Raw genomic sequence first — 25,647 nt, 5'->3', positions numbered from 1 at the left:
ACAGTGCCACAATCAGTAATGCTTTTTTTAGTCTGAAGTATATAAATAGTAAGTGATTATGACTAAAGCATATCTAATGGTTATACCTTCCAGAGGACGGGGAAGAGGAGAAAGCAATCAACATTGGAAAATTGCCAGTTATTACCAGAGGCACCATGCAACTCATGGTTTCACTCAGCCCTTTTCCTAATATTTTTTTTTGACAGCATCAGGGCGCAGAGGAGGCACATTCCATCAGTTTCCAGTCAGGCTTCACAATCACAGGGCATAGCATAAGGAGGGTTGTGCGACACCATGAGCTGCATAAAAGCTGCCAGTTTTCCAATGCTGATTCCTGGACTATTGGAGTCCAGACAGAAGTCAAACCTAGTGCTATGTATTTATCAAGGTACATGTGTTATATGGCTGTTTAATTTGCATTGATTAATAATGTGGTGAACGTCAATATTAAACTGATTTTCAGTGGCAACTGCTTTACAATGCATATTTTCTCTTAGTGGAAAAACACATTTTCTCCTTTTTCAGTGCTCTACGCTGTAATGATGATGCCACACTTCCACTCAGACTTGCATGGCAAGGGAGCTAAAATAACAAACATATACTCACCTGAACCATAATCCTGGCTGGCTGCTAACATCCAAAACAATGTAGGGACATTTCACTGCTGGTGTGTAGTTTACAGGAATCAGTATAGCAGCCATGTGAGAGCGAGGTTTGGGTGAGTATATCTTTGTTATTTTAGCTCCCTAGACAAACCCTTGCAGTGCGGGTAGTAGCCCCACTGCAAGGTTTAATTTTCTTTCTACACGGAGTTCTTTAACTGCTTTTTGTACAATTTCTATCTGACTGAATATTTATTTCTGTGACTTCAACTGAGCTTTCATTTTTTTCAATGTCAGCTGTTGCTGCATATTATAAAAATGTGTGTGTGGGGAGGAATTATTTGAGAAAGTGATAGTGATAGATTAGCTCCCCTGTAGAGGAGTCTTCAGGGACCGCCTAAAGGCAGATAGAGTAGGAGATAACCTAATTATGAAATAGAGTGAAAGTGAACATTAGAGACTAGCATACTGTACCTTGTCACAGTTTATAGGCTTTTGCTGTGGGCATGACATGACACTTTTTACAACTATAAATGTGTCTGGTTCACAACCATAACTTGTGCAGTTGTCTCCAGGAGGGTACCAGAGATTTCCAGGCTAGAAGTGAAAATATGTGATTAAGAATGAATAGTTTAAGGAACAAAATGCATAAAAACATCCAAACGTCCAGAATAGTTTAACTAAAGTTAGAAATGCAGCCTAAGTGCCATGTCACGCTGGTAAGACCACACCAGCAGCAGAATGAGCAAGGAAATGGTAAACATAAGTTATCTAGTATGATATTGCCCTCAGTTAGTAAAAAGTTATAATTATGAAGTCGGGGTGAGTGAACCCTGTACTCAGGGCCGGATATACTCTCTCTGCTGCCCCAATGCCAGGTTCCTCAATGCTCCCCCCTGTATGCAGGCTGCATACAAGTGATCTCGGCAACATCGCCGAGATCTTTGTACAAAACAAGTGGCTGCTTCTCCGCTGTACATTTAGTCCTGCTTGCCCAAAGCAGGGCTAAATGTAGAAAACAAATACCCGCCCGAAGCCCGGAACTGCATGTCCCGCTGTCGGGAGAGGGGAATTCCTCGCCCCTGCTGCCACTCTACCCCCTGCTGTCCCGAGGCCAGGCCTCGTTTGGCCTTGTGGGAAATCCGGCCCTGCCTGTACCTCTGTGTTTGTACTGGGCTCACATTCCATCTCCCTCTGCTCTGGTTTTCTACTATGTTTCTGCCATCTGTGACAGATACATAGTAGAAAATATACCTTCACCCCAAAATACCTAGATATAACCAGTAGCATATCAGTCCTTAAAATCAATCCTCTATGAACTCTAACATTTTTGACATAAGATACATTCAATACAATAACTTAGTTTGTGAACCACACCACATCTACCAGTCTGAAGACCTTCACAGAACAGAAAAAAAAATGACGTGGGAATGAAAACTTGCAGTGTTCATTGTGGTAGCCTATGTAGCTAATTCATCACACACATTTTGCTCTCATATTAAACCAATCATAATAAAATGTATTTAAAACAAACCTTAATTGGTACAGTGTTATTTAGAACACAGAATTCCTGAACACACTTCCCACAACACTGTCCATCTATTTCTTTGAAACTATACCCCTGGAAAAACAAGATAAAATTAACTATTAGCAGTAGTTCCTATCTTTATTGGTATTCAAATTAGACTTAAGTAATGTGTATTTAAATTCAGTTTCAGTGGAACGCCAGGAAAAGCTTAAACTATGCCTGTGTCATCATGCATATAAGTACCACCAGGTGCCCAATGATTCAATTTATTCAAGATAGGTATCCCTGGGGGGCTTGTAAAACTCAGACACCTACAGCATGCAAAGTGTGGCTTCTCCAAATGTTGGAGGACATTCCTTTCAGCTTATCCAAAGTGCAATGTGGGGATGACTTTCTGAGTTTTGAGAGAGCTCCAGGGAGACGTATATAGCACATATGACATATGACATAATTAGAAAAACATTTATATACATAACAATAAAAGACTGCTTTGTTCACAAATAATTTTAAGAAATGTATCATGGTATTCCCAGAAAATAAACAAAATAGTAACTCCTATTTTTTTGTTTCTGTCAGACTCAGCTAATGCCAGGTTTTGCAATAGAAAAAAAGATGGAAGGTGCTCTTACCATCTGACAGTCTGTATTGCACACTATTGGTTCACAAGTTATTTCTGCAGAATTCTTCATAGTTGTAGTGCATTTACAATTCTGACAGCTTCCAGATGGCTGTGGAATAGAGGATCCCACCTAGATTCACAACAACAAATATTACTTATTTGAATTGTTTTGTTCAGATTAGAAAAAGTAGTATTAGAAACTTACAAAACCAAAGCCATTCAAAATTTGAGGAGCTACATGTGCCAACAAAGCTGTTACTCCTGTTTGCCACCTACATTTCACTGAATTATTCAAGTGCAGTTGATGGAATTTGCTATTATAGTGCAATTTACATTATTTGTTGTAATGGTGTGCTACAGTAGCATGTGCTGTTGCAGTGCAATGTGGTATGGTGATATGTCATATTAGGCTTAATGCACCAAGGTGGATGAGTTATTTTAACTCAATTTGCTATTTTATCTCATAATAATATTCTTCAAAAAATCACATACATAAATATAATTTTGATGTGGAATTTCTGCATGAAATTAGCACTTTCTCAAAGATTATTATTTTATTTTACAATTCAATGAATTATAATGCATATGTTACTTGCCATCATGCTAGTAATAGTTGGTACTAAGGCTGTGGAAATTAAAGATTAAAATTATTTTGATCGCTAATGAAAACACTCACCTCCCCGCCGGCTTCCGGGAGTCTTGTCGGCGATACGGTGACGTCACGGACATCGACGTCACCGGACTCCTCCTAGTGACGACGATGTCCGTGACGTCACCGGCTCCTCCCCCCTTCGTTAGCCTACTGTCAGGATCCAGAGCACCCCCAGGTGGCGCTAGAGCCAGATCCTGCAGTTCCTGTGCTCGCCTGCGCCCAGCAGCCAGGAACTGTCGGAAGCCAGCAGCTCCAGTACTCACCTGCGGGTGTGCCCCAGATGTGACTGGTCATCCCATCTCCTGGTGCTTCCTGGGAGGGTATTTAGGCCCTCCCTGCAGTCAGGAAGCTGGCTCAGTATTGCATCGCCTGCACCTGACTGACTCCCCTGGCCTGTGCTTTGGAACCTGAACCCTGCTACCTGAACCCTGCTTCCTATCTGCCCTCCTGTCACCGACCCGGCTTGTTACCCGACCACTCTCATTGAATCCTGTTCCTGTACCGCGCTGCCCTCCTGTCACCGACCCGGCTTATACCTGACCACTCTTCTTGTATCCTGAGGCCTGCCGTATATCTGCAGGCCTGTTACCCCCTCCTTGTTGCTATTCCCCCTGGCTGTAGGTGTGTGTTTGTCCCAACGGTGGGTTTGTTACTTCACTGCTAAACCTGTGGGGGTTGAGGGGGTTTGTAGTTTTGTAGATGTGTAACAAATAAACTGTGTGCATAGAACCCTATCCTGTGTGGGCATATTAATTTGGTCATCCTGCGTGGGTACCTACATGTGGTGTGAGGACGCCTGTGCATGGTACCCTGACACCGACAGAGCCACTTGGGCCGGTGACTTTGTCCAAGAAACTTTCTGCACGAGCGCCAGCTAAGGCATTGGCCTATACACATACAGCACAGCAATGAAGTAATAAACTGAACTAGGATCCCACTAATCCAGCACGTTATTATTCTGAGTTGCCCCACTCAAGCGGCGGCCATATTGAGTGGGGCACGTGAGAGACAGACCATGGGGAACAAAAATAGCCAGCTTCCAAAAGGAAGGGCAGCATCAGCATGAATTCAGAGTTGATTTGAGAATACACAAATAAAATACATTTTTATCAATAGTTGAGGTACTAATATGCTTTTTTAAAATGAAATTCCTGAGCTTAGTGTCACTTTAATAACATACTGTATGTGCTGTTACACAGTTACAAAAATATGATGCAGTGCATAATCACAGTTAATATTCATATTAATGTGAAATTATAATTTTCCTTAAGCCATTATCCTTGGCTTTAGTATAGTTGGTTATTATACTGACATCTTGTGGTCGTTTTGGGTGACAATGCCTGACAGTAACATGGCCGCATATTAATCTGCTTGCGTGCTTGGAAACATTATCATCTCTGACCTTCAAATACTGTCTATTCATTCATCTGCTGTACCCTGTTGTCCTGTAACCTGCTGCATAGAATAAAGTCTTGGATGAAGAAAAGGTATTTGTTGAGTTCAGCTATCTGATAAGGCTGGTCTGCAGTGGTAATATCTGCGTATACAAGCCAGGCATAGAGGTCTCAGCAAGGAATACATTGCTAATACAACAAATCTGAGTCATTATACTGTATATGAATAGGTAATATATTTAGGACACAAATGTGTGTGCCCGTGTTGAAGAATGTTAGAAAAGCATTGAGGAAATCAAGATTTAGGCTGGACCCAATCATTTTAAAATTAATCAAATTTGTAAATAGGTACTCTGGTCCCTTCTAGTCTTAAAATGTCATTAAACCCTCAGATTTTTTAACATAAAACAATACTGTAATGTGTGCCTTACTGTAATCCATGGTTGTTTCCCTTCTCTTTGATGCTCTTCTTTTTAAATATGTATCTGTTCTCATGCTTGGAGAGAACTTCCCTTTTCAGCTCAGGGCCTCTTCCTGTAGTGCTGGCTCAGGTTACAGCCTATACACAGACACCGTGTGAGATAAGGCAGTCTGCTGAAAAGGTTAGTTCTCTCCAAGCATGAGAACAGATACATATTTAAAAGGAAGAGCATCAAAGAGAAGGGAAACAACCATGGATTACAGTAAGGCACACATTACAGTATTTTTTTATGTTAAAAAATCTGAGGGTTTAATGTCACTTTAATATTAGTTTTTAAATGGAATCTTTGAGGATAGAATTATGGACGCTGCCTCTGATGATGTGCTTTTGAATATTCAAAATAATATACTGATATTGGTAAAATTATCTAGGGTGTTGATCAAATAGAACAAGTATGCAGCTAGTAAGGCCTGAATATGATGCACCTCTATTACACAGGTTGTCATTGGGTGGTAAATGCAATATTAGAAAGATAACCCCTGGCATTGCACTATATAAGACAAGTCACCTAAGTTTTCTCCTAGTCTTCTGTCCAGGTATGTTTACTTAAAGTGTGACTCAAGCCAAAAACGAATGTTTTTATAGTAATAGTTAGAGCAAGGAAGTATTAAAAAACCCGTTAGGTTTTTAATGCTGTCTGTGTTCTCACTGGGGAGATCCGTGCACTGCGCAGTTGTCACCAGAGCTGGAGTCAAAGGAAAATCTTTCAAAAGGAACACTTGTTCCTGTGACAGCTTAAATTGGATTCCCTTCAAATTTACTCCCCAAGTGAATGCAGTAGACCAAAAAAAGAACCATACAGAATTTGAACCTTTCTATCTAAATCTGCAAAAAATTATAGATTTAGATACACATTGAAGCAGAACATTTGTTTAATCCTATCCCCCCATCTGTTTTAAATAAATCACTTTTTTAGCACTTCTCATCCTCTTCACGCTCTAATGTTACCCTTCAAGTGTTCCTTCACCACTAGCCCCACCCACTCCTGGGTTGTATGACAGCCAGCAACATGTTTCCACTTTCTGTGAGCCCAGGTTACCATAGACACACCCCCTAGGAATGCATCATCAAATCAGTCTGAGCGCACAGTACTGCGGCACTAAACAAAACTCACACATCATTACATTCCTTACGTCCTCCAGTAAATATCACAAACCATCTCTGCCGGGCAAAAAAAGAAAGAATCTGTGGTACCACCCTACTCATGAGCTGAAATTAAGGTTTGGACAGATTTTTTCACATGATAGAACTTTCAAGGAGGGTAGAGAGGACTCGAGAGGGAGAGAAGCCTAGAGTTCTGCTTTAACATTTCAGTGCAACCATTCTATCATGTTACACTCCTATTTGATATCATATGACATCAGTTTTTTTTACTCAAAAACACTTTTAGTTAAATAACTTACCTTATACACTGAGCCCCCATAAACACAAACTTCATCTGGTTCTAGGAAGAAAAATATACATGTTTATAAGTGAATCACAGAAGTGACCATGAATGAGGGCAGGCTAATGCTACTCAGAGAACAACAGTTAATAAACATTTGTCATCATAAACTGGGCAGAGAATGTTCAAAGGTAACTAGTAAGGAGGGCTTAATGAAGAATTGTTAGGTAGTCGGACAAGTTAAATTCCCTGCCAAATCCTGTCATGTGCCCGACTACAGAGAGGTGCGGTGGATCTCAGCTGCGGTTATAACCTGTTAGGTGTTGCACTGCGGTTGTCAGGCTATAATCCCAGGCGACTCTCTCAATCACAAACGGAGAGTTTGGGATTTAGACATCATATACCACAGAGTAAACAAAAGGATAAAGTGGAGTTATTTGAGGAATATTAATCCATATTCCTAATATTAGAATGTATAAGGGATGGCAATGAGGGAGCGTGAACTCATAAGGCAGTCTTTAAGGTTAGAGAACAAATTCAGCAGCGGCAATCCTACTATACACTGTTAGTTACTGAGCATAGGCATAATATGGAGATGATATGGAAAGGCTCCACTATGTGGCAGTGTAGGGACTCCAACAGAGTAAAACAGCAAAGCTATAACATATTACTTGCGGTTGTGGGGATTGAACCCCGTGGCTCTGATGATCCTTAGCACTCCTAGGAATGCTGTCTGAAGTTGGTGGAATGAGGTCCGGGTAATGGCCTGTGTGGAGTGTCTCCTGGGGTGCTGGGCCATGAACCCAATAGTGGAATGCCGTCCATGGGTTCAGAGGCCTCTTAAATACTGGTGGAATGCGGAAGAGGAACCTCGCGGCGTGACGTCACTTCCGCGTTCCACCCTGGAATGCATAACAGTACGCCCCCAGGGGGAGGAGGCGCCCTGTTACGTCCGCGGCCGCAGTGTTCCAGAGTGGAACGCAGACGGCTCGTGGAGCCTTAGTGCTGTCTGACTACTCTACCTATCCCTCCTGCCCAAATAAAAGCATGTCTTTTGGATCTGGTTCGTGGGTGATCTATATCTCAGGTCTGATGTATCAGAGGGTCTTATAGAGGTGAAAACTACAAAACAGCATCACGCCCCTTCAATAGAAAGGATCACGTTCGTCTCACAGGTGATGCCTAAGTAGTTAACCCCTGGAAGTGACTAACTCTTTGTTCTATTCAATCTGATCTGGAGTGATGGCACAGGGGTACTTTCACATGGTTCGGCAGAAATAGTATTATAAAAATGAATATCCGTCCTAGGCTTACCTACCTGTTCCAAACATTACCGATTGCTTTTCCTTCCAGGTTCCTTATGACAGTGTGTTCCATCTTTTTGGCCTTCATTTCAGCTCAGGGCAGAACTAGGTTGTCTAGTGCCAGACTTTGTCTTCCCAAATTGAAAGGGGAAATTGTATTCCCGAATCCGTCTACTCACCTAGCAACAGCCCTTAGTTGGTGTTCTTCTTATTCCACAAAACCTTGGATAAACACTGACCAATTTACATAAACTCTATCCAACAAGCTCATCTTTGTGTTGGAGATGTGGGGCTTACAGGGGCACCTTACTCTACATCTTCTGGGATTGATCTCCTTTGGCAAGTTTTTGTGACTCTGTGAAGTCAGTCTGTCATAAACTGACGGGGTTGATTTAGGTGATGAACTTACCTGTTACACTTAACACCTCTCTCTTAAGAGATACCGACACTCCCTCTTAATCCATCTTCTAAATGCAACTAAAGCGTGTATACCTGTTTTGTGGAAACAGATTACTTCTCTCTTTCTCTGCAGTGGCGGAACTACCGCCGGTGCAGGCGGTGCCGGGGCACCGGGGCCTGAGGCTGTGGGGGTACCTATGCAGAAGAAACATTTCTTGAGGGTACCCTGAAAGACATTCCGCAGTAAATAAATAACCTGCATACACCTGCCTCCTTGTCGGTAGTGGCCTCTGAAAACATGATTCACACGCCGTTTTCAAGGCCACATTGGTACATGCCCAATAAGCCCCTGAAGGAATCCGCTGATTTACAGACGGAAACCGGTTGCGAAATCTCATGTCGGAACAACAAGACGCAGAGGACTCACTGCGCTCCCGAACATGGCAAGAGCCGGACCCGGACGCACCGAACACAGGGTAGGTATATGATACAAAAAAAAGGCTGACCTTTAGACAGCAAACCACGATGAGGAGCAGGCGCCTACCTTCTTTGCGACTAGCGATCTTTGACGGGTGGGGATATGTCCAGAGGCATGCGGTGCATGCATGAAAAATGCTAGCACAACCAACAGCAACTATCCCAAGAGAGCCGCGGCTCGGCTGACTGTGTACCACCAGGCTCAAAACAGACAGCCATCTCTGAAGGGCTGGGTGACTTAAATAGCCCCCCTAATAACTTTTTCACCAGAAGGAATGCAGACTGCCCAGCTGGCGGTGGAGCCGCATTGGAACGCATAGCCGGCGTTCCACTCTCCCCTGGGTGGAATGCATAGCCTGCGTTCCATTATTATGAGCATTTCCAATGCCCTTTTTAACCATGATAAGCTTTCTTTATTCCTCATTCTCTTTACTTCTAGTAAGAACTACTGTTAGATCAGAGTTCACCAATTCCTTAATGTTGGTCATTGCATAAATGCTAAATCTGAGGAATCAAGCTTACTAAATCAAGCAAATAACACATCTCAATTTATTGCTAAAGGGTCTGTTAAAAAGAATGACATCTGGGGGACTGCAGAGCACTCTTGCAATAGCACAAACAACATCCATGACTACACAGTAGCAAAACTGTACTTCATGTATAGTGAGTGAAGAGCACCTTTGAATAAAGTCACAGGACATTGAGTTAAATAGCCAAAAATGTTTTCTTCACTCCAGTAATCAATAAAATAGAACAAACACAGTTTGAAGGTTTGACGCATCTACTTCAGGGGTGTACCAGAGACGTGCAGTCAGGGGAGGTAGGTGAGGCAGAGTAATATGAAGAAAAAAAGTTGTCAGCTTCAAGTCTGTCATGAACGGTTCTGAGCTCTGTGAATGGCTTGGACCAATGGCAAAGCGCCATTGGTCCAAGCTGTCCAATAAAAAAAACCAAAAAAAACAATCAGGATATCGATCTCGATGCCTCACCAGTGATGAGCAAGTGAGGGACAGGGAGGCTCCCAGTTATAGCAGATAACTGCTCGACATGCATGAAAAGTTTTATTTTCCCTTTTTTGGTATTTGTAGCGATGGCCATCAATTCTTATTGAGAATAATTGACGTGGATGGGGGCTGCTCAAAGAAAGTTTTTAATGTGTGAGGTGGTTGACAATGTTGTAAATTTTTAGAGGGGGTGCTTTTTGGTGATCGTTTTTGTATTTACAATATATTTATTTATAATAAAGGAAGCCATGTGGCTTGTCTAGTAACTTCTTTGACCACCTCTTCGTCTTTGAGAGGCGGTATTGTTCTAGTAAGTCTTTTTAAGTTACTTACCAAAATAGTGAAATCACTATAGTTCACTGTACTATTTGAGTGGTTGTTTTTATACATATCTTTTTGATAAATTACGCTAACCTTGTTGGCAGTAGTGTAAGTAAAAGATTTTTAAATCTTTACTTATTGGATCCACTGTATATCACTTTTATTAGTATCTTTACATCTTAGAGGCAGCTTGCTGTAGAGGGAGAGCGAAGAGTGTGAAAAACTTTAATAAGGATACTGTATTGGGCAGGGTCCCCATGTTGATGTGGACAAGGGCCTCTTCCCTACAACATTGGCCTGGTGGTTGTGGGGGTCTGCAGGCAGGGGGGCTAATCTGAATCTGAGTGCAACCTTACACCCTTGTAAATGAGTAAGGGGTAGCTGTTACCGCTCTCTAACTTGATGAAAGAAAAAAATACTTGTCAAACCCATATGGTATTTTTATTTACTTTTTTATTGTTTATTTGGTGCATGAGTAGGGGTAACATCTACAACTTACTCATTCACGAGGGGGGCAGCATTTGGGTGCTTCCTTTATGAACAGGGGCACCCAGATTAAAATAAGCCCACCTACCCACAGACTCCCAATACCCCCTTGACCAGGGATGTGGGGAAGAGGCCCTTGTCATCAATCAACATGGGAACTCTGCCCCAAGTTGAGGGCAAGTGGCCCAGTATGATGCAGAGGGGTGCACAATTGTCTCCCCTTTCCTGCTATGCCAGACTGCTGCTCAGATCAAGGGTCAAGTAAAAGATTTTGAGGGGGACCCAATACTTTCACTTTGACATGGGGTTCCCCCTAAAATTCCTGCTAGATCTAAAGAGTCTGGTTGGAAATTCAGGGGACCCCACGCTATTTTTTAAAAATTATTATTCTCACATTTAACAACACATTAGTTCATTCTGAATGACATTCAGATAGATTTTGGATACAATTAAATTTTTGTTTTAAAAATGTGGATACATTCAAACGCATTATCTTTGCCATTCGTAAATTTGGATACATTCAAATTCAGCAATCGAAATGTATCCAAAATTCAGATACATTTCAATTTGGAAATTCAAATGCAGTTAAACAAACATTTGTCAGAATGTCAATAGGGAACTAAACAAAACTTGTCTACCACATATCAGGGGTAGGAAGACTTGGCACTCAAACTGTGGAGAAACTATGAATCCCATGAAGCTATTGACAGCCACAGGCATGAATTCCAGAGGAAGAAGAAAGATAGGGGTTGTAGTTTCAACACAGCAGAAGTGCCAAGACTGCCTACCCATGACATATATTTTATCCAAATGAAAGACAAATAAGGAAAAACTATGGCAACCTAAGTATTAAATAAAAAGGAATACATACTTGTGGACATACTTCTCCCAGATGTGAAGATGGTTGTCAAAGTAGTAAGAGGCTCCTTGGTAGGCCTTATGCTTGAAGATAATGACATGCTTGTGAGTGACATTGATTTTGATGGAGAAGTTGCTGTAGTAGTTGTAGCAGAAGAACATTCATGTTTTTCACAACAGTAGAATCGTATTTTGTAGTCAAAGCACATATTTCTTGGCCCGGGATTATCTTTATTCCTGCATATCAAGCCTGATTCAACACTGCATGTAGCATTTTGGCCTAAGTCTTTAAATGGAATTTTTGAGTAGGCGCTAGCTTCACACGCAACATCCTGAACGTAAGATTTATCACTGCATGCTGAGATTCCTTTCGCTTTCACTATGTCAAAACTCTCTCGATCTCCTGAATCTGCCTTTGATGTTGGATGATTTTCATTATGCCACTCTGTCCATTTGTCAAGGTATGAAGTATAGACTGTGCTACACTTGAGGAGGATATAGGGAATTTTGTAGTAGAGGAGAAAGGTTCTGTAACAGTGGATGCAGTGGAAGTAATTTTAGGTGTTGCAGAAAAATAAGTACTTGTTGTATTTGAAGTTGTAGAAAAAGAACTCTTGGAGTCTCTGTTTGTTGTTTCAGATGAGGTATGAAGTGTAGACTGTGCTACGCTTGAGAAGGATATGGGGAATTTTGGAGTAGAGGAGAAAGGTTCTGTAACAGTGGATACAATGGAATTAATTTTAGTTGTTGCAGAAAAAGAAGTACTTGTTGGATTTGAAGACTGTGCTACACTTGAGGAGGATATGGGGAATTTTGGACTAGAGGAGAAAGGTTCTGTAACAGTGGATACAATGGAATTAATTTTAGTTGTTGCAGAAAAAGAAGTACTTGTTGGATTTGAAGTTGTAGAAATAGAACTCTTAGGGCCTCTGTTTGTTGTTTCCGATGAGGTATGAAGTGTAGACTGTGCTACACTTGAGGTGGATGAACCATATCCTGTTGTAGGTTCTGATGTTGATTTTGATGGAGAAGTAGCTGTAGTAGTTGTAGTAGAAGAACAGTCACGTTTTTCACAACAGTAGAATCGTATCTCGTAGTCAAAGCACATATTTCTTGGCCCGGGATTATCTTTATTCCTGCATATCAAGCCTGATTCAACACTGCATGTAGCATTTTGGCCTAAGTCTTTAAATGGAATTTCTGAGTAGGAGCTAGCTTTACAGGCAACATCCTGAACGTAAGATTTATCACTGCATGCTGAGTTTCCTTTTGCTTTCACTATCTCAATATCCTCTCGATCTCCTGAATCTGCCTTTGATGTTGGATGATTTTCATTATGCCACTCTGTCCAGTTGCAATAACTACAAGATGTTGTGGGTGAAACTGTAGATGTTGGTGAAAGGCTGGATGGATTAGTTCCGAAGCCAGTTGTTAAAGTGCTAGAAGGAGTGCTTGGTTTGGAGGATGATAGGGGGAATTTTGGAGTAGAGGAGAAAGGTTCTGTTGTTGCAGCAAAATAAATACTTGTTGGATTTGAAGTTGTAGAAAAAGAATTCTGAGAGCCTTTGCTTGTTGTTTCAGACAAGGTATGAACTGTAGACTGTGCTACACTTGAGGTGGATGAACCATATCCTGTTGTAGGTTCTGGTGTTGATTTTGAATGAGAAGTAGCTGTAGTAGTTGGTTTGGAGGATGATAGGGGGAATTTTGGAGTAGAGGAGGAAGTTTGTGTAATTGTTGATGCACTTTTAATTGGAGCTGTAGATAATGAGAAATTATGCTGTGGTTGTGTAATCACTGCAGTAGTACATAAATTAGTAAGGGTTACTGTGGTTCCATTGACATCACATGCAATTTGTTTGCAGATTCCGTCTGTATCATTAATGCTTGGAATGATTTCTGAGTAATTGTACATTTTTCCATCATGTTTACAGCGACAAGCTGGCAAAAAAGAAATAGTGATTTAGTACCCACTCCTGTTATCCCTTTTAGTATGTTTTTATAATAAGGTAGACATTCCACTTATTCTATTGCTTGATAAAAGACTGCAGTACTCATACTGAATACTTTGTAGTGCTATATCTGTTTGATAAGTGCAAAAACAAATTGTTGATTTGAGAATATTATTGGAATTTTTGTCAGTTTTATGCATTTTCCTAAAATTTTGATTTGAACTTAATCTGACTCTGTTAACAAAAATCTGCATTGGCAGCTAACAGCAGATATTTTTGGAAATTTCTAATATCTAAGGAAAAGTAAATCTATAATGTTAAACTGGTCACTTATTTTTTTATCTGCAAACTTTGCAACCTGGCTTGTCATATACAGCATGGTGTTGTCTTTATTCACAGGCAGCATTGTTCATATAGAGATAAATTATATGTTTGCTACAATAACCCAGTATTTAGTAACATCTCTACATCCCATGGCAGACAAGTGGATACAATGATGTGTTGCACGTTAAGATGTCTTTTTTTAATGTATGCGTACAATAATGTTTTTTATTCATTGGAAAGACCTACAAATAGTTTAAGGCCTTCCTGATTACAATCTGCTTATTAACATTCTCCAGGATAATGCCCCATGCTGAAGATACTGTACAATAATAAACTTTCTCCCCTTTGAGTGCCAGCAGCAGACAATTCCTGTGACGGCTGCATCTCAATCTTGCCTGTTACTGATCCCCATGAACAAATGAGTTCCTAATCATGTGACTACTATGCAGCTGAATCTGACAACTGGGTCTATGTTAGACATGTGGACTGGCAAAAATGTGTTTTGTTTCATTTTCATTCGGATTTTGTGTTATTAGTTTTTCGGGATTCGGGTCCGAAATTTAATTCGTTTGGGATTAGGATTCGGACTAAATTCATTAGCGGTAGTCTGAAATTTCGTTTGTTGGACAAAATATTGTTGCAGCAAAGTGACAGAAATGTTTTTTTCCTTTTTACAGAGTGCAGAACAGAAAAAAAAAGTGTGAGGTCCCCCCAATTCTTACCAGACCCTTTAGGTCTGGAATGTTAGGAGGGACCCCCCAAGTTAAAACAAAATAAAAAGTGCGTGATCCGAGCAGATGTCTGGCAGGGCAGGAAAGGGGGGTACCTCTTACTCATTTACAAGGGGGGCAGCATCTGGGTGCCCCCTAATTCAAGGGGTACCCTGATGCAAATAAGCCCCCTTGCCCCCAGACCCCCACAACAACTGGGGCAGGGTTGTGGGAAAGAGGCCCTTGTCCCCATCGGCATGTGGACACCCTCCCAATGCTGTGGGCACGTGGCCTAGCAAGGCGCGGGAGGGCGCTCGATTGCCTCCACCTTTCCTGCCCATCCAGGCCAGTGCTCGGATCAAGAGTCTGGTAGGAATGTTAGGGGGACCCCACGTTTTTTCCCCCATTTTTGGGGGCTGGGATTCCCCCTTAAGATCACTACCAGACCTAAAGGGTCTGGTACTGATTTTGGGGAGAACCCCACGCACTCTTCTTGTTTTAACTTGGTGGGGTCCCTCCTAACCAGAAATTTGAATTCGTTTGCATTCCTTATTTCTCTAATTCGGAATTCATATACAACCAAATCTCTGAATTTCCAACATTTCGTCTGAATTTCGATTCTGAATGAAACGAATCGCACATGTCTAGTCTATGTTGTTCACTGATAAACCAGAATGCAAACAGATAGCAAGATGGCAGCAGGGATCTTGTTCTTTACATGTGCTCACTATGTCACTTCATGTAGGCTGGAGAATTTATTTATGAAAATGAAAGCCTTCAACCTGCAAATGAACACTGCCACCTTCAGCCTATTTACTACCATCTATTTAATAATGCAAATGCCACGTGCAATTGCATTATTCATAATAACAAATCAATTTAAAAATAGATGTTTTTTTAATTTGTTCATATTTGTCAGACTATAATAAAAAAAGCTGTGTATTTTCATTAAAAGTGTACTACATAACAAATGTATCAAATAAAAGATATATATATATATATATATAAACAGTGCACATACCTGTGACATCATACTGGCAAGAAATACCTTTCATGGAACACTCACTAAAAAAACAAAAAAAGTTATATGTAATCCAAATAAAGACATGTTTTATGCCAACTGAAGTTAAGCAGACTGAGGAGTCCAATGCTGCAGTCCATTTTGACATTTTCACTTTGACATGGTACATCACACTCCAAATACTTTGCCTAAAGCTTGAGTGTTTTTAGCTATTTGAACTAGATGTCAAGGAGAACTTTGGAGGCAGATGCTATTGACTTTGCAAGGGAATTTTCACTTTACAATAGAATTTTCCTTAGCTTAGTGAATGATGTGAAACTCTGAATTCCATCATCCAATCATGTGCAAGCAAAAATACTTGCAAAGGGAGTTTTTACTGATATCACTAAGCTTAGGAAAATTTCACAGTGAAAATTCCCTTGCAAAGTCAACAGCCCCCTTGCCTTTAGTAAATCAATTCAAAAAGCACCAAATAAAAGGTAAAGAGAAAGAGTCAGGGCAAGGCAAAAAGGCAATTAGCACAGAAGGCAAGAGCATCATATGGGAAAGATAGCTCTGGCGGGTATAAGGGAAACATAGCTGTCACAATTTTGAGGTGCATGTAGCCCACAAAGAATTTCTGTAATTACAGATAGTGGGATTGCAAGTGGTCCTCTCACCACATAACAAAAGTTAGGTTACCAGTTTAGGCAACACCGATATAGCATATTAGATTTTGGCATTACAATGTGGTATTGCTGACATTAACCACCTTCTTTATTTTGTTTTGCTGAGAGTTTATCAAAGACTGCAGGCAGCAGTTGAATAGATGTTGGAGATTAAATATATATATGATTGTGTGTGTGTATTAGTGGACCCAAAAATATTCAGTTAATGGTCAAAATGTTTGTGAATAATCTGCTAACCTTGGACACATTGGATACTGAATTACAAAAACACATACCGTATTTACCGGCGTATAAGACGGGGTTTGAGACCCCAAAAAATCACCCGAAAATCAGGGGTCGTCTTATACGCCGGGTATTCTTCGGTATACTGTATGTAGCTTCGGCTACATACAGTATACCGCGCTGAGCCAATCACGGCAGGCTTTGTATTCTTTTTTTTTTTTAAATCAGATAATTTTTTTTTGAACATTTTCAGACAAAAAACAATCCACACACGTACAAAGTAAAATGTCAAAGCGTTGCAGAAACTTATTGATGTAAAGGATAATACACTTCAAAACGAGACACAAACCAAGTAAAACAAACCAAAAAAATGGTTGCTGAGCCCTAGCTATCTGAGCTAACAACTTGCCAGCCGCATCTCCCTCCGCCCAGAACACCCTCTTAGAGAAAAACAGTTTATGCTGGGACCGTACCGACAACAAAGCAGAGAGGGAACGCTGAGCCCCCTGCCAGGCGCCCCCCGTAGCAACACACGGGTTATCAGTATACTCCCTCTCGGAATCTGTCACCCTCTGACAGGCCTCCTGCATATCCCGTCTAGACCTAGATTTAGCAGAGCAAATGTTTTTAAGCAGGAGACCCCTAACATAGGCTTTCAGGGTATCCCAGACCACCCCCGCAGGCGCAGATGGAATGTTAACCGACAAAAAAATGAAACCTCAGACTCCAGTGAGGAGTGATCTGGGAACAGGGTCAGCCAGTGGGGGTGCAGGCGCCAAGGAAGCATCGAGCGGGGCCTACCCTACGAGACGGGACCCTGTGCGCCCTCTCGACAGCAAACAGCGAAGACAGGTAGTCCTTCCCAAATACCTCAGACAGCCAGTTTTCAATAAAATCAGTTGCATTTGCGCCTTCAGCGCGTTCAGGAATGCCGACAGCCCGTATATTGTTCTGACGCAGTCGATTCTCAATGTCATCAGCTTTCATGGAGTTTGCATTTTCAGCCGTCTTATACGCCGGCAAATACGGTAATTATATTTTTCAGTCTACAAGAGATCTTACCATGAATGACAGTTTTCTTTAGCTGGAACCTTTTCTCCATAGTTATAAAAGTTGCCATGTCCATCATCACAGCCACACTGAAACACACACTTCATAATATCTTCATTTAAATATGGCTTAGATGCAGGACAGTGGGGATAGCAGCCTATGGAGTATTTAGTAAGCAGTAAAAATAATTACCATACATTACATTTTATACATGAAAACAGTCTCAAAATTGTTGGTTATGTGTTTAGATAAACCACTGAGATATTAAGTTTTACTTGCTTAGAAGAACATTACATGTATGTATGCAGTATTGTGCAGAAAACATACAACTTCCTGTGAATCATAGATAAGCATGCACATAGAGACCAGCATTGCACTACAGAGCCATCTACAGCTCAAAAGACATATCTGTACATTAGAATATGCTGTTGCATTTTCAAAACAACTTCTCAACAGCATATGCTTTGCTATATGACATTCTTCTTCTGAAGGAAACTGTGATGATCTTTTGACAATAGCTTGGTAAGTGTATCCGCAGTCATTTCTTCTGATGAGCAATATTGAATGTCGATAATGGCTTGCTCTTAAATGTGTCCCTAAGCAGATGATACTTCACATTGATGTGCTTGGTTTTAGGGTTGACCCTTTCTGATTTCGCAAGCTTTATACATCCCTGGTTATCTTCAAAGATTGGAATGGGGTCTGACATGTCTACACCCATGTCCATTAAAAGCTGACAAGTTCATAATGCTTCTTGACATGTGTGTGTTGCTGCTATGTATTCAGCTTCAGTTGAGGAAAGTGTGACGGTTGCTTGCTTTTGACTAAACCAACGTATGGTTCCTTTTCTGTATTGGATGTAACCACTTGTGGATTTGTGGTCTGTGCAGTCTCTGGACCATTAGCATACGCATATCCATCTAGTTTTGGATTTGACATTGCTGGCAGTTATAGCTTTATCCAAATTGTTCTGTTTAAGTATTGTATTACCCTCTGTTAGGATCGTGGTGTGAGCCCGAAGTGACGAGGAGGACCTCCCTTGCAACCCCGTCTGATGACCACTGGGGTTGAGAACAGTAGGTTCAGGCAGGGGATGCACGAGTGCTGGATGCGGATCTTGAGGCCACAAGGTAGGATAATGCGTCGGCTTTCCCGTTGCATGACCCAGGGCAAAAGGTGATGTGGAGGTGGAACCGCGAGAAGAACAGGGCCCATCGAGCCTGCCTGGGCCTCAGACGTCTCGCCGACTGGAGGTACTCCAGGTTCTTATGGTCTGTATATATCAAAACCGGGTGGGCGGCTCCTTCCAGCAGGTATCGCCATTCCTCTAGAGTTGTTCCGCAGGTTCCGGAAATCCCCCGGATGATGCTGGTCGGTGGTTGGGTCCAAAAGCTGAAAAAGGTGCTGGACTCCGAGGCAGCATCCAGGTGGGTCGGGGCTGGCCAGCCCTTTCCATCCTTCATTCCCTGAGGCGTCGGTCAACCCGTGTGGCTAGGAGGATTAATTCGTCAAGGGCCTCGGGCACTCCAACTCGAACCAGCTCGTTTTTCAAGGGTTCTGACAGACCTAGACGAAACTGGTGACGGAGTGCGGCCTGATTCCATTCGGTGTCTGAGCCCCACCTCTTAAATTCGGCCACGTAGTCTTCCACAGGCCGGCGGCCCTGGCGGAGTGAGACTAGAATGGTCTCAGCAGAAGAGACCCGATGCGGGTCATCGTACAACAGGGCCATGGCGTCCATGAACCCCTTAGAGGAGTCAAGTAGGGGGTCCGCCAGCTCCAGGAGACGATGGGCCCAGGCCTGGGGTTCGTTCAGTAGGAGGGAGATAATGAACCCCACCCTGGTCTGTTCTGTGACAAAGGTGCGGGGTTGAAGTAAGAAGTAGAGCTGGCATGCATTCCGGAATGCACGGAACTTACTCCGTTTGCCAGTAAACCTCTCATGTGCCGGTAACCGGGGTTCCGGGGTTGGGCTCACCACGGCTGCAGCAGGTGGTAATGGAGCGGATACTGCCACCTCGACCGGTGGTGGATTTGGTGCTGCTGGGGCGACCCGGGACATGGACTCCAGCCGGCCCTCCAATTGAAAGTAGCCATCCTGGAGACCCTGAACGGTCTGGGTAAGGGAGGTAATCTGCTGACAAAGCTCCTCCATGGAGACCTCCTTTCGGGCCCACGAGTCTGGCTGGGTGATACTGTTAGGATCGTGGTGTGAGCCCGAAGTGACGAGGAGGACCTCCCTTGCAACCCCGTCTGATGACCACTGGGGTTGAGAACAGTAGGTTCAGGCAGGGGATGCACGAGTGCCGGATGCGGATCTTGAGGCCACAAGGTCTACTTGATGACCTAGCAGAATGGCCGTCGTGCTAGAAGGATACAGCAAAAGGGAGAGTGGGAGACAAGCCGGGTCAAATAACGTGCGGGCAGCAGAGTACCAGGGGTTAACCAGAGAAGGGTCAATGGACAAGCCGGGTCAATAACGTGCGGGCAGCAGAGTACCAGGGGTTAACCAGAGAAGGGTCAATGGACAAGCCAGGTCAATATTTAGGAAGGCACTGGAGACAGGAATCACAATGGGGAAGAGCAGGAGGCAAGGCAAGGCACAAGGGAACAGGCAAAAGCACCACAGAACCCTCCAGTGCTGGCTGAAGATCACCCAGCACTGAATGGGCGTCCTGCGGCGTCTTATATAGCCCGAGGACGTGCTACTGCGCATGCGCCGGCGTGATGACGTCACCGCACCGTGCCGGTGGACGCCCTCTATGTCTGCGTCCCTGCAGAGGGACTCGGCATCTTCCGCGGGCAGGTACCTGACACCCTCTTTACTGCATTTCAGTCACGCTGACAGGGTGCTGTGACTTTCCTAGAGAGTATGCCCGCTGATGCCGCTATGTCTGGTCTTGTTGCAGTGGCCATAAAAAGTAGCTTTCCGATTGATCTGTGGTACATTTCATTGTTGTATAGCACGTTTTCTGCTTCTTTGCTCTATTGGTAGCCTGGTTCCATAGATTTTTTTACTTCTTTTGCATCTTTCATGTGAAATTGTTCCACAATTCCTGCAATTTTCTGACTTTGGTTGAGAAGATAGCTTCTCTATATGGATTCCCAGATAGTGACTGATGTTTCCTAGCTCTTTAAGTTGAAAGATTTGTTTTAGTTTGCAAACTATTTGACTATAGTTCCCTTCTTGTTCAAAACAGGTTATAATGTCATCAACATAAATTAGGATGTATATCCATTTGTCCTCTTGATTCCTAGAATAAAGAATTCTTAGCAGTATATGACAGCTTGCAGGGTGGTATTCTCTTTGTCGCCCGAGTGGATCTTCTAATTTCAGGTTGTTCAGCAGAATTTAACATGGGACTTGACTTATCCACTGTGAGTTCCACCTCTTGTTTTGACTCCTGTGCAGCTTCACTTTGCTCAGCTTCCTTTGTTGGTTCACTGGGCAAATTCACTTCACATCTTCCCAGGATCATTGTTTTTGGTGATGGGTTCTCATAAAAATAAACGCTGAAACTTTTCTTGTCAGTCTTTGGGTGGAGGATTCTATATCCCTTACTTTGTTTAACCCCTTCGTGATGGGAGACGTACACTGTACGTCCCGCCACAAAGGGACCAAATGACTCGTCACGTACACTGTACGTGACAAGTTATTTGCTGCACTAGAAGGCTGGTAACCGCTGAGAATCAGCGGTTACCATTCATTAATGGATGCCTAACTATAGAGGCATCCATTAATGAAAGGGTTAACCTTTTTCAGACACCCGATACCTGAAGATAGGGTGTCTGAGAGTCAAAGCAGAGCGGGCACACATGCCGGCTTTTGCCGGCATTCTGACAGCTCGTATAGATCGAGAGATATCTCTCTCAAGCTATACTGGCTTTTTTTTTTCTTTCACTTTCAGGAATAGATACATAATGTATCTATTCCTGAAAGAAGAATGTTTCAGTTTTCTGATGGTTGTTGCAACCATCAGAAAACCTTTAGTGACAGCTGAATCCTGAACTGCTGCAGGATCAGTGTCACTAACTTATTATTGGCTGTTCTGAATAATAACCAAAAATTTATTCATTTATCAAGCAGTAATAGTTACATTAATACATATGTCACAATGACTGCTTGATATAATTAAATAAATAAAATAAAAATTTTAAGTTTAAAAAAAGTGAAAAGGGTAAAAAAAAAAAAAAATTGTGAAAAGTGTAAAAACAAAAACATAAGTGTAAAAAAATAAAGGACAAATAAATGAATGTATTTATTGCATTTTTTTAGCTGTGCTGGTTTTGTAAAAAAAATACTACAAATCAAAACTGGAAAAAAAGTGGGGTTTTTTAAAGTTTTTTTCCTCTTTTGTTACATTTTATTTGTCCTAAGTGAGGCGTTAGACACACATATGTGATATAAATATATAGCCCTATCTGTCCTCTAAAAAAACAATATATAATATGTGTGGGTGCACTTTGTAAGAAAGTATATTACTGACGTGGAAGAATCACACAGCAAAAATGTAAAAAGTGTGTCAGTCATTTACGCACAGAAACTAAAAACAAGCTCAGTCATGAAGGGGTTAATATAGCCCATCAGAATACCTTAATGGCTTTGTTCTTCAATTTGGATCACTTCTTGTTGGGAATATATGTGTAAGTTTTACATCCAAACACACTAATGCTAGGCTTCAATCTATTCCACATTTCAAATGGGGTGCTTTCAACTGCTTTTAATGGTAGTCTGTTCTGTAGGTATGTTGCAGTCATGACTGCATCTTCACAGCAATTCTTAGGTAGGTTGGCATCTGGCAGCATGCATCTGGCCATTTCTCCATTCTGCTACACCGATTTTTCCGTTCTACGACACCATTTTGTTCAGCAGTGTATAGCGTGGTGGTCTGGTGTACTATACCCTGTTTCTTCAGATATAATTCCACTTCCTTACTGATGTATTTCCCTCTGTTGTCAGTGCATAAAATTCCTGGTTTCCATTGGAATTTGTTGCTGGATATGGCTACAAATTCTTGAAGTTTTTCTGATATGTGTGCTTCATCAAATAAGTTGTTGTGTAAAATGGCAAAGTCATCAATAAGAGTCAGTAGATATCTGTTAACGCCTGATGTGGGAGTTTTCATTGGTCCGCACATGTCACTGTGTATGAGCCCAATGGGGTGGGTGGTCTTTCTTTGGGTGGCCCGTGGACGTGGGGTACATGTGGCCTTTGCTTCCATAAGGCATTTGCATGTCATGAGCATTCAACAGGGCAGTACAGTTGTATCTTCTGATAAGCTTCTCTTTATGATATCCTTTATGGCTTTTTGGGTTTCAGTGCCCTAGTTGTGTGTGCCATAGATGGATGCATTTGTTGTGTGGATTATGAGTGGCTGTCTTGACTTGCTCGTCTGCGGTGATGAGTCTGTACAGGTGTTCATCCAATTTTCTTTCGTGGGGATTTGCTTATTGTTTCAAATTGTACATTCATCACCTTTGAATTGAACTGTGAGACCATTATTAGCAAGGATTTTCACTGATAGAAGGCTTTCTTCTAGGTCTGGGATATAGAGTACATTTTTCACAAGGATAATTTGCTTGTGCCCTGACGATGTGATGCAGTTCAAGAATTCTTGATCGTTCTGCAGTAATACTTTTTCTGTTTGCTAGGAAAACTTTGTCATTTGCACTAAAATACATTGATGTAAAAAAGGTCTCATCACTAGCCATGTGGCTTGTTGCCTGAGTCAATACACCAACCACGTGGTATACTGTTCTGAGTCACTGAGCGCTGCATGATGTGCCTGCAGTTTCCTTTGTGGCTGCCTTAGCTCTTTGTCTTGTAGGTGCCTCTCACTTTCGCTGCTCAGCTATCCAGATTAAATAGTCCTTTTTCTGGTGGCCATTCTTTTTACAGTGAAAACACGTTCTGCATTCTTTGTTTTGCTTTGCACTCTCATGTACTTTAAGGTCTTTCTCATTTTTTTTAATTGTGCATATTTTCTTTTCTTCTTTCATATTCATCGATTCATTTTTCTTTGGTGTATTCTAGTGTTAGTTCCTGCTCAGGTCTGGTTTCTAAAGCATTAATAAGAGCACTATATGACTCTGGAAGGCTGAATAGCAGTATTGCCACCATGTGGTTATCTTTAATTTCCTTTCTAATTGCACGTAGCTGTTCTATCTTTTCCAGCATGACATTCACACGTTCACGCATTTACTGGCCCCATCTTATATAGCTTGTTATAGCTTATTACAGCCTCATCTTATATAGCTTGCTTAGCAGATATAGTTTACTGTTTAGGTTTGAATGCTCATGCAGCTTTTGTAGTGCAGTGCACATACCCTCAGCTGTATTCTCTAATCTTATGTGGATGAGTTGGTCATCTTCCACTAGAGAAATGACTGACTTGCAGTGTTCTGTTTAGTGCCTGGGCCCATACGTTTTACTTGCTTAGAAGAACATTACATGTATGTATACAGCATTGTGCAGAAAACATAGAACTTCCTGTCTATCATAGATAAGCATGCAGATACAGACAAGCATTGCACTACAGCGCCATCTACAGCTCAAACGACTTTCAGTATCAGGACATTAGAATATGCTGTTGCATTTCCAACAAAAATCACAGAACCACTGTCACTAAGTTGCAAACATTTAACTGTTTAGGAAAGCCATCTTACCTTAAGAGATACAAAGGTAATCCTAAAGTAGATCTTATGACTGCAAATGTGAAGTGACTGACATCAGCTTATTAGTTCTATGAGCTACTCCCTTAATTCTGCTTCATTTTGTATGCAGTAGTGGTACCCTTGATGAGGGGCTGTAGGAAATAAGACTTTCCATGTGTTGCTATCTATGGGGTTCAGCTTTACAGATATATGTTTTCTAAAGAATTTAAAAAAATGCCTACTCTTCATACAAATAAATAGATTTTGCTGTTTTACCTTCAAGACCTGACAGTTCATATAGACACTCTCCTTTGGGATTCCTGCAGGTCTTCATACACTTGTCACCACAAGGTTTGTAGTGCCATGCACATTCTCCAACATCATTGTAATAATCACAGAACATCGCTGGAATTGCAAATACAAATAAGGTTTATTATTTCAAACTGCATATAACTATTAATAAGCAAAAAGATGCTCAGTATGATTGTAATTCTTAATAAGTGCGATCAATAATAATAAGGACTAAGTCAGTTAAAGTGTTTATTAGACAACATAAAAAAAACCCAATGCAGTAATTATCTGCAGTAAACGCACATTTACCTGTGTATTATCCCTTTAAAGACCAAGTACATAAAAATACTAATAAAGATGCACTGTATTTCTTTATACCCATATTTATTCAAAGTACTAAAATGAAATGAATAGGTTGTGCCAAACAAATTGACAAACATTGTAAAACAGTATCCACATCCAGGTAATTACAAACAATATCAGTGTATCCGCCACTGATATAACACATATAATGACTCAATGTCCCACATTCATGTGAAAAAATCCATCCTATCTTATAAGTTTGGTTTATTCACAAATAGGCAACAACACATGATCCTATGCTCAAAATCCATGTATCACAAAAAACAAAACAAAAAGAAAAACACCACAGCTCTACTCCTGAGGAAGTTGAATGACAAAATGTGTCGAATGGTTAGAGTCCTTGTGACATCATCACGCAGACCATGAAAGAGGGTGATGCTTATTTGATTCAAGGAGTTTAAGAATTGTTGGGTATATTGGCACCAGATTTCATATGCTTATGGAGCACAGGAATATGCAAGTGGATTTATTTTTGTCTTTGGTTTTGAATAAAGTTTGTTGGTTACATTTACATTATGGGAGTCTTTACCTCTTAACCTGCTTGGAGGGTCCAAGGAAGGAAACAGAAGGGAAGTGGTCACAAGCCAGAGGAATTATCTAAATACTTTTTTTTAGTTTCAAAAGATTTTTATTTTTTCAAAATATAAAGCAATTGGTGCACGCACACAAAGTGTGCATGTGTGGATAATGGCACAGGCATTGACATTAGTGTATAACAAAGAATATGCTCATGAAACACGGCAATCGATAACGATCGCCTAATCTATGTTTAGAGAAGGTAAGAGCCCATTCTATCAGGGGTCCTGACAGAGATGTCAGAAGCAAACACATAATAGGAAGAAAGAGTAAAAAGTGAGAAAAAAGAGGAGGGGGGTACGAGATC

The 25,647-nt window shown here is 41.5% G+C and overlaps 2 protein-coding genes across 2 annotated transcripts in view; both read right to left on the bottom strand.

Annotated features, from left to right (window-relative positions):
* LOC108793938 (intestinal mucin-like protein) overlaps nucleotides 1-2,873 on the bottom strand; it is an 11,330-nt gene extending 8,457 nt beyond the window's left edge. The window contains exons 1-3 of the mRNA XM_018564899.1: nucleotides 2,760-2,873; nucleotides 2,137-2,223; nucleotides 1,077-1,199 (exon numbers count right to left, since the gene is read on the bottom strand). Of these exons, the coding sequence (XP_018420401.1) occupies nucleotides 1,077-1,199; nucleotides 2,137-2,223; nucleotides 2,760-2,819 (270 nt within the window). The 5' untranslated portion in view covers nucleotides 2,820-2,873. The remainder of the gene's footprint in view (nucleotides 1-1,076; nucleotides 1,200-2,136; nucleotides 2,224-2,759) is intronic.
* Nucleotides 2,874-17,464: 14,591 nt separating this feature from the next.
* LOC108793937 (mucin-5AC-like) overlaps nucleotides 17,465-25,647 on the bottom strand; it is a 46,031-nt gene continuing 37,848 nt past the window's right edge. The window contains exons 12-13 of the mRNA XM_018564898.1: nucleotides 24,387-24,515; nucleotides 17,465-17,613 (exon numbers count right to left, since the gene is read on the bottom strand). Coding sequence (XP_018420400.1) covers nucleotides 17,465-17,613; nucleotides 24,387-24,515 — 278 coding nt within the window. The remainder of the gene's footprint in view (nucleotides 17,614-24,386; nucleotides 24,516-25,647) is intronic.

Source organism: Nanorana parkeri, unplaced genomic scaffold, assembly GCF_000935625.1.
Source record: "Nanorana parkeri isolate BGI_ZX_2015 unplaced genomic scaffold, ASM93562v1 scaffold792, whole genome shotgun sequence".
Classification (NCBI taxonomy): Eukaryota; Metazoa; Chordata; class Amphibia; order Anura; family Dicroglossidae; genus Nanorana; species Nanorana parkeri.
The sequence above is the reverse complement of the archived record's forward strand: the minus strand, read 5'-3'. Positions and strand labels throughout refer to the sequence as shown.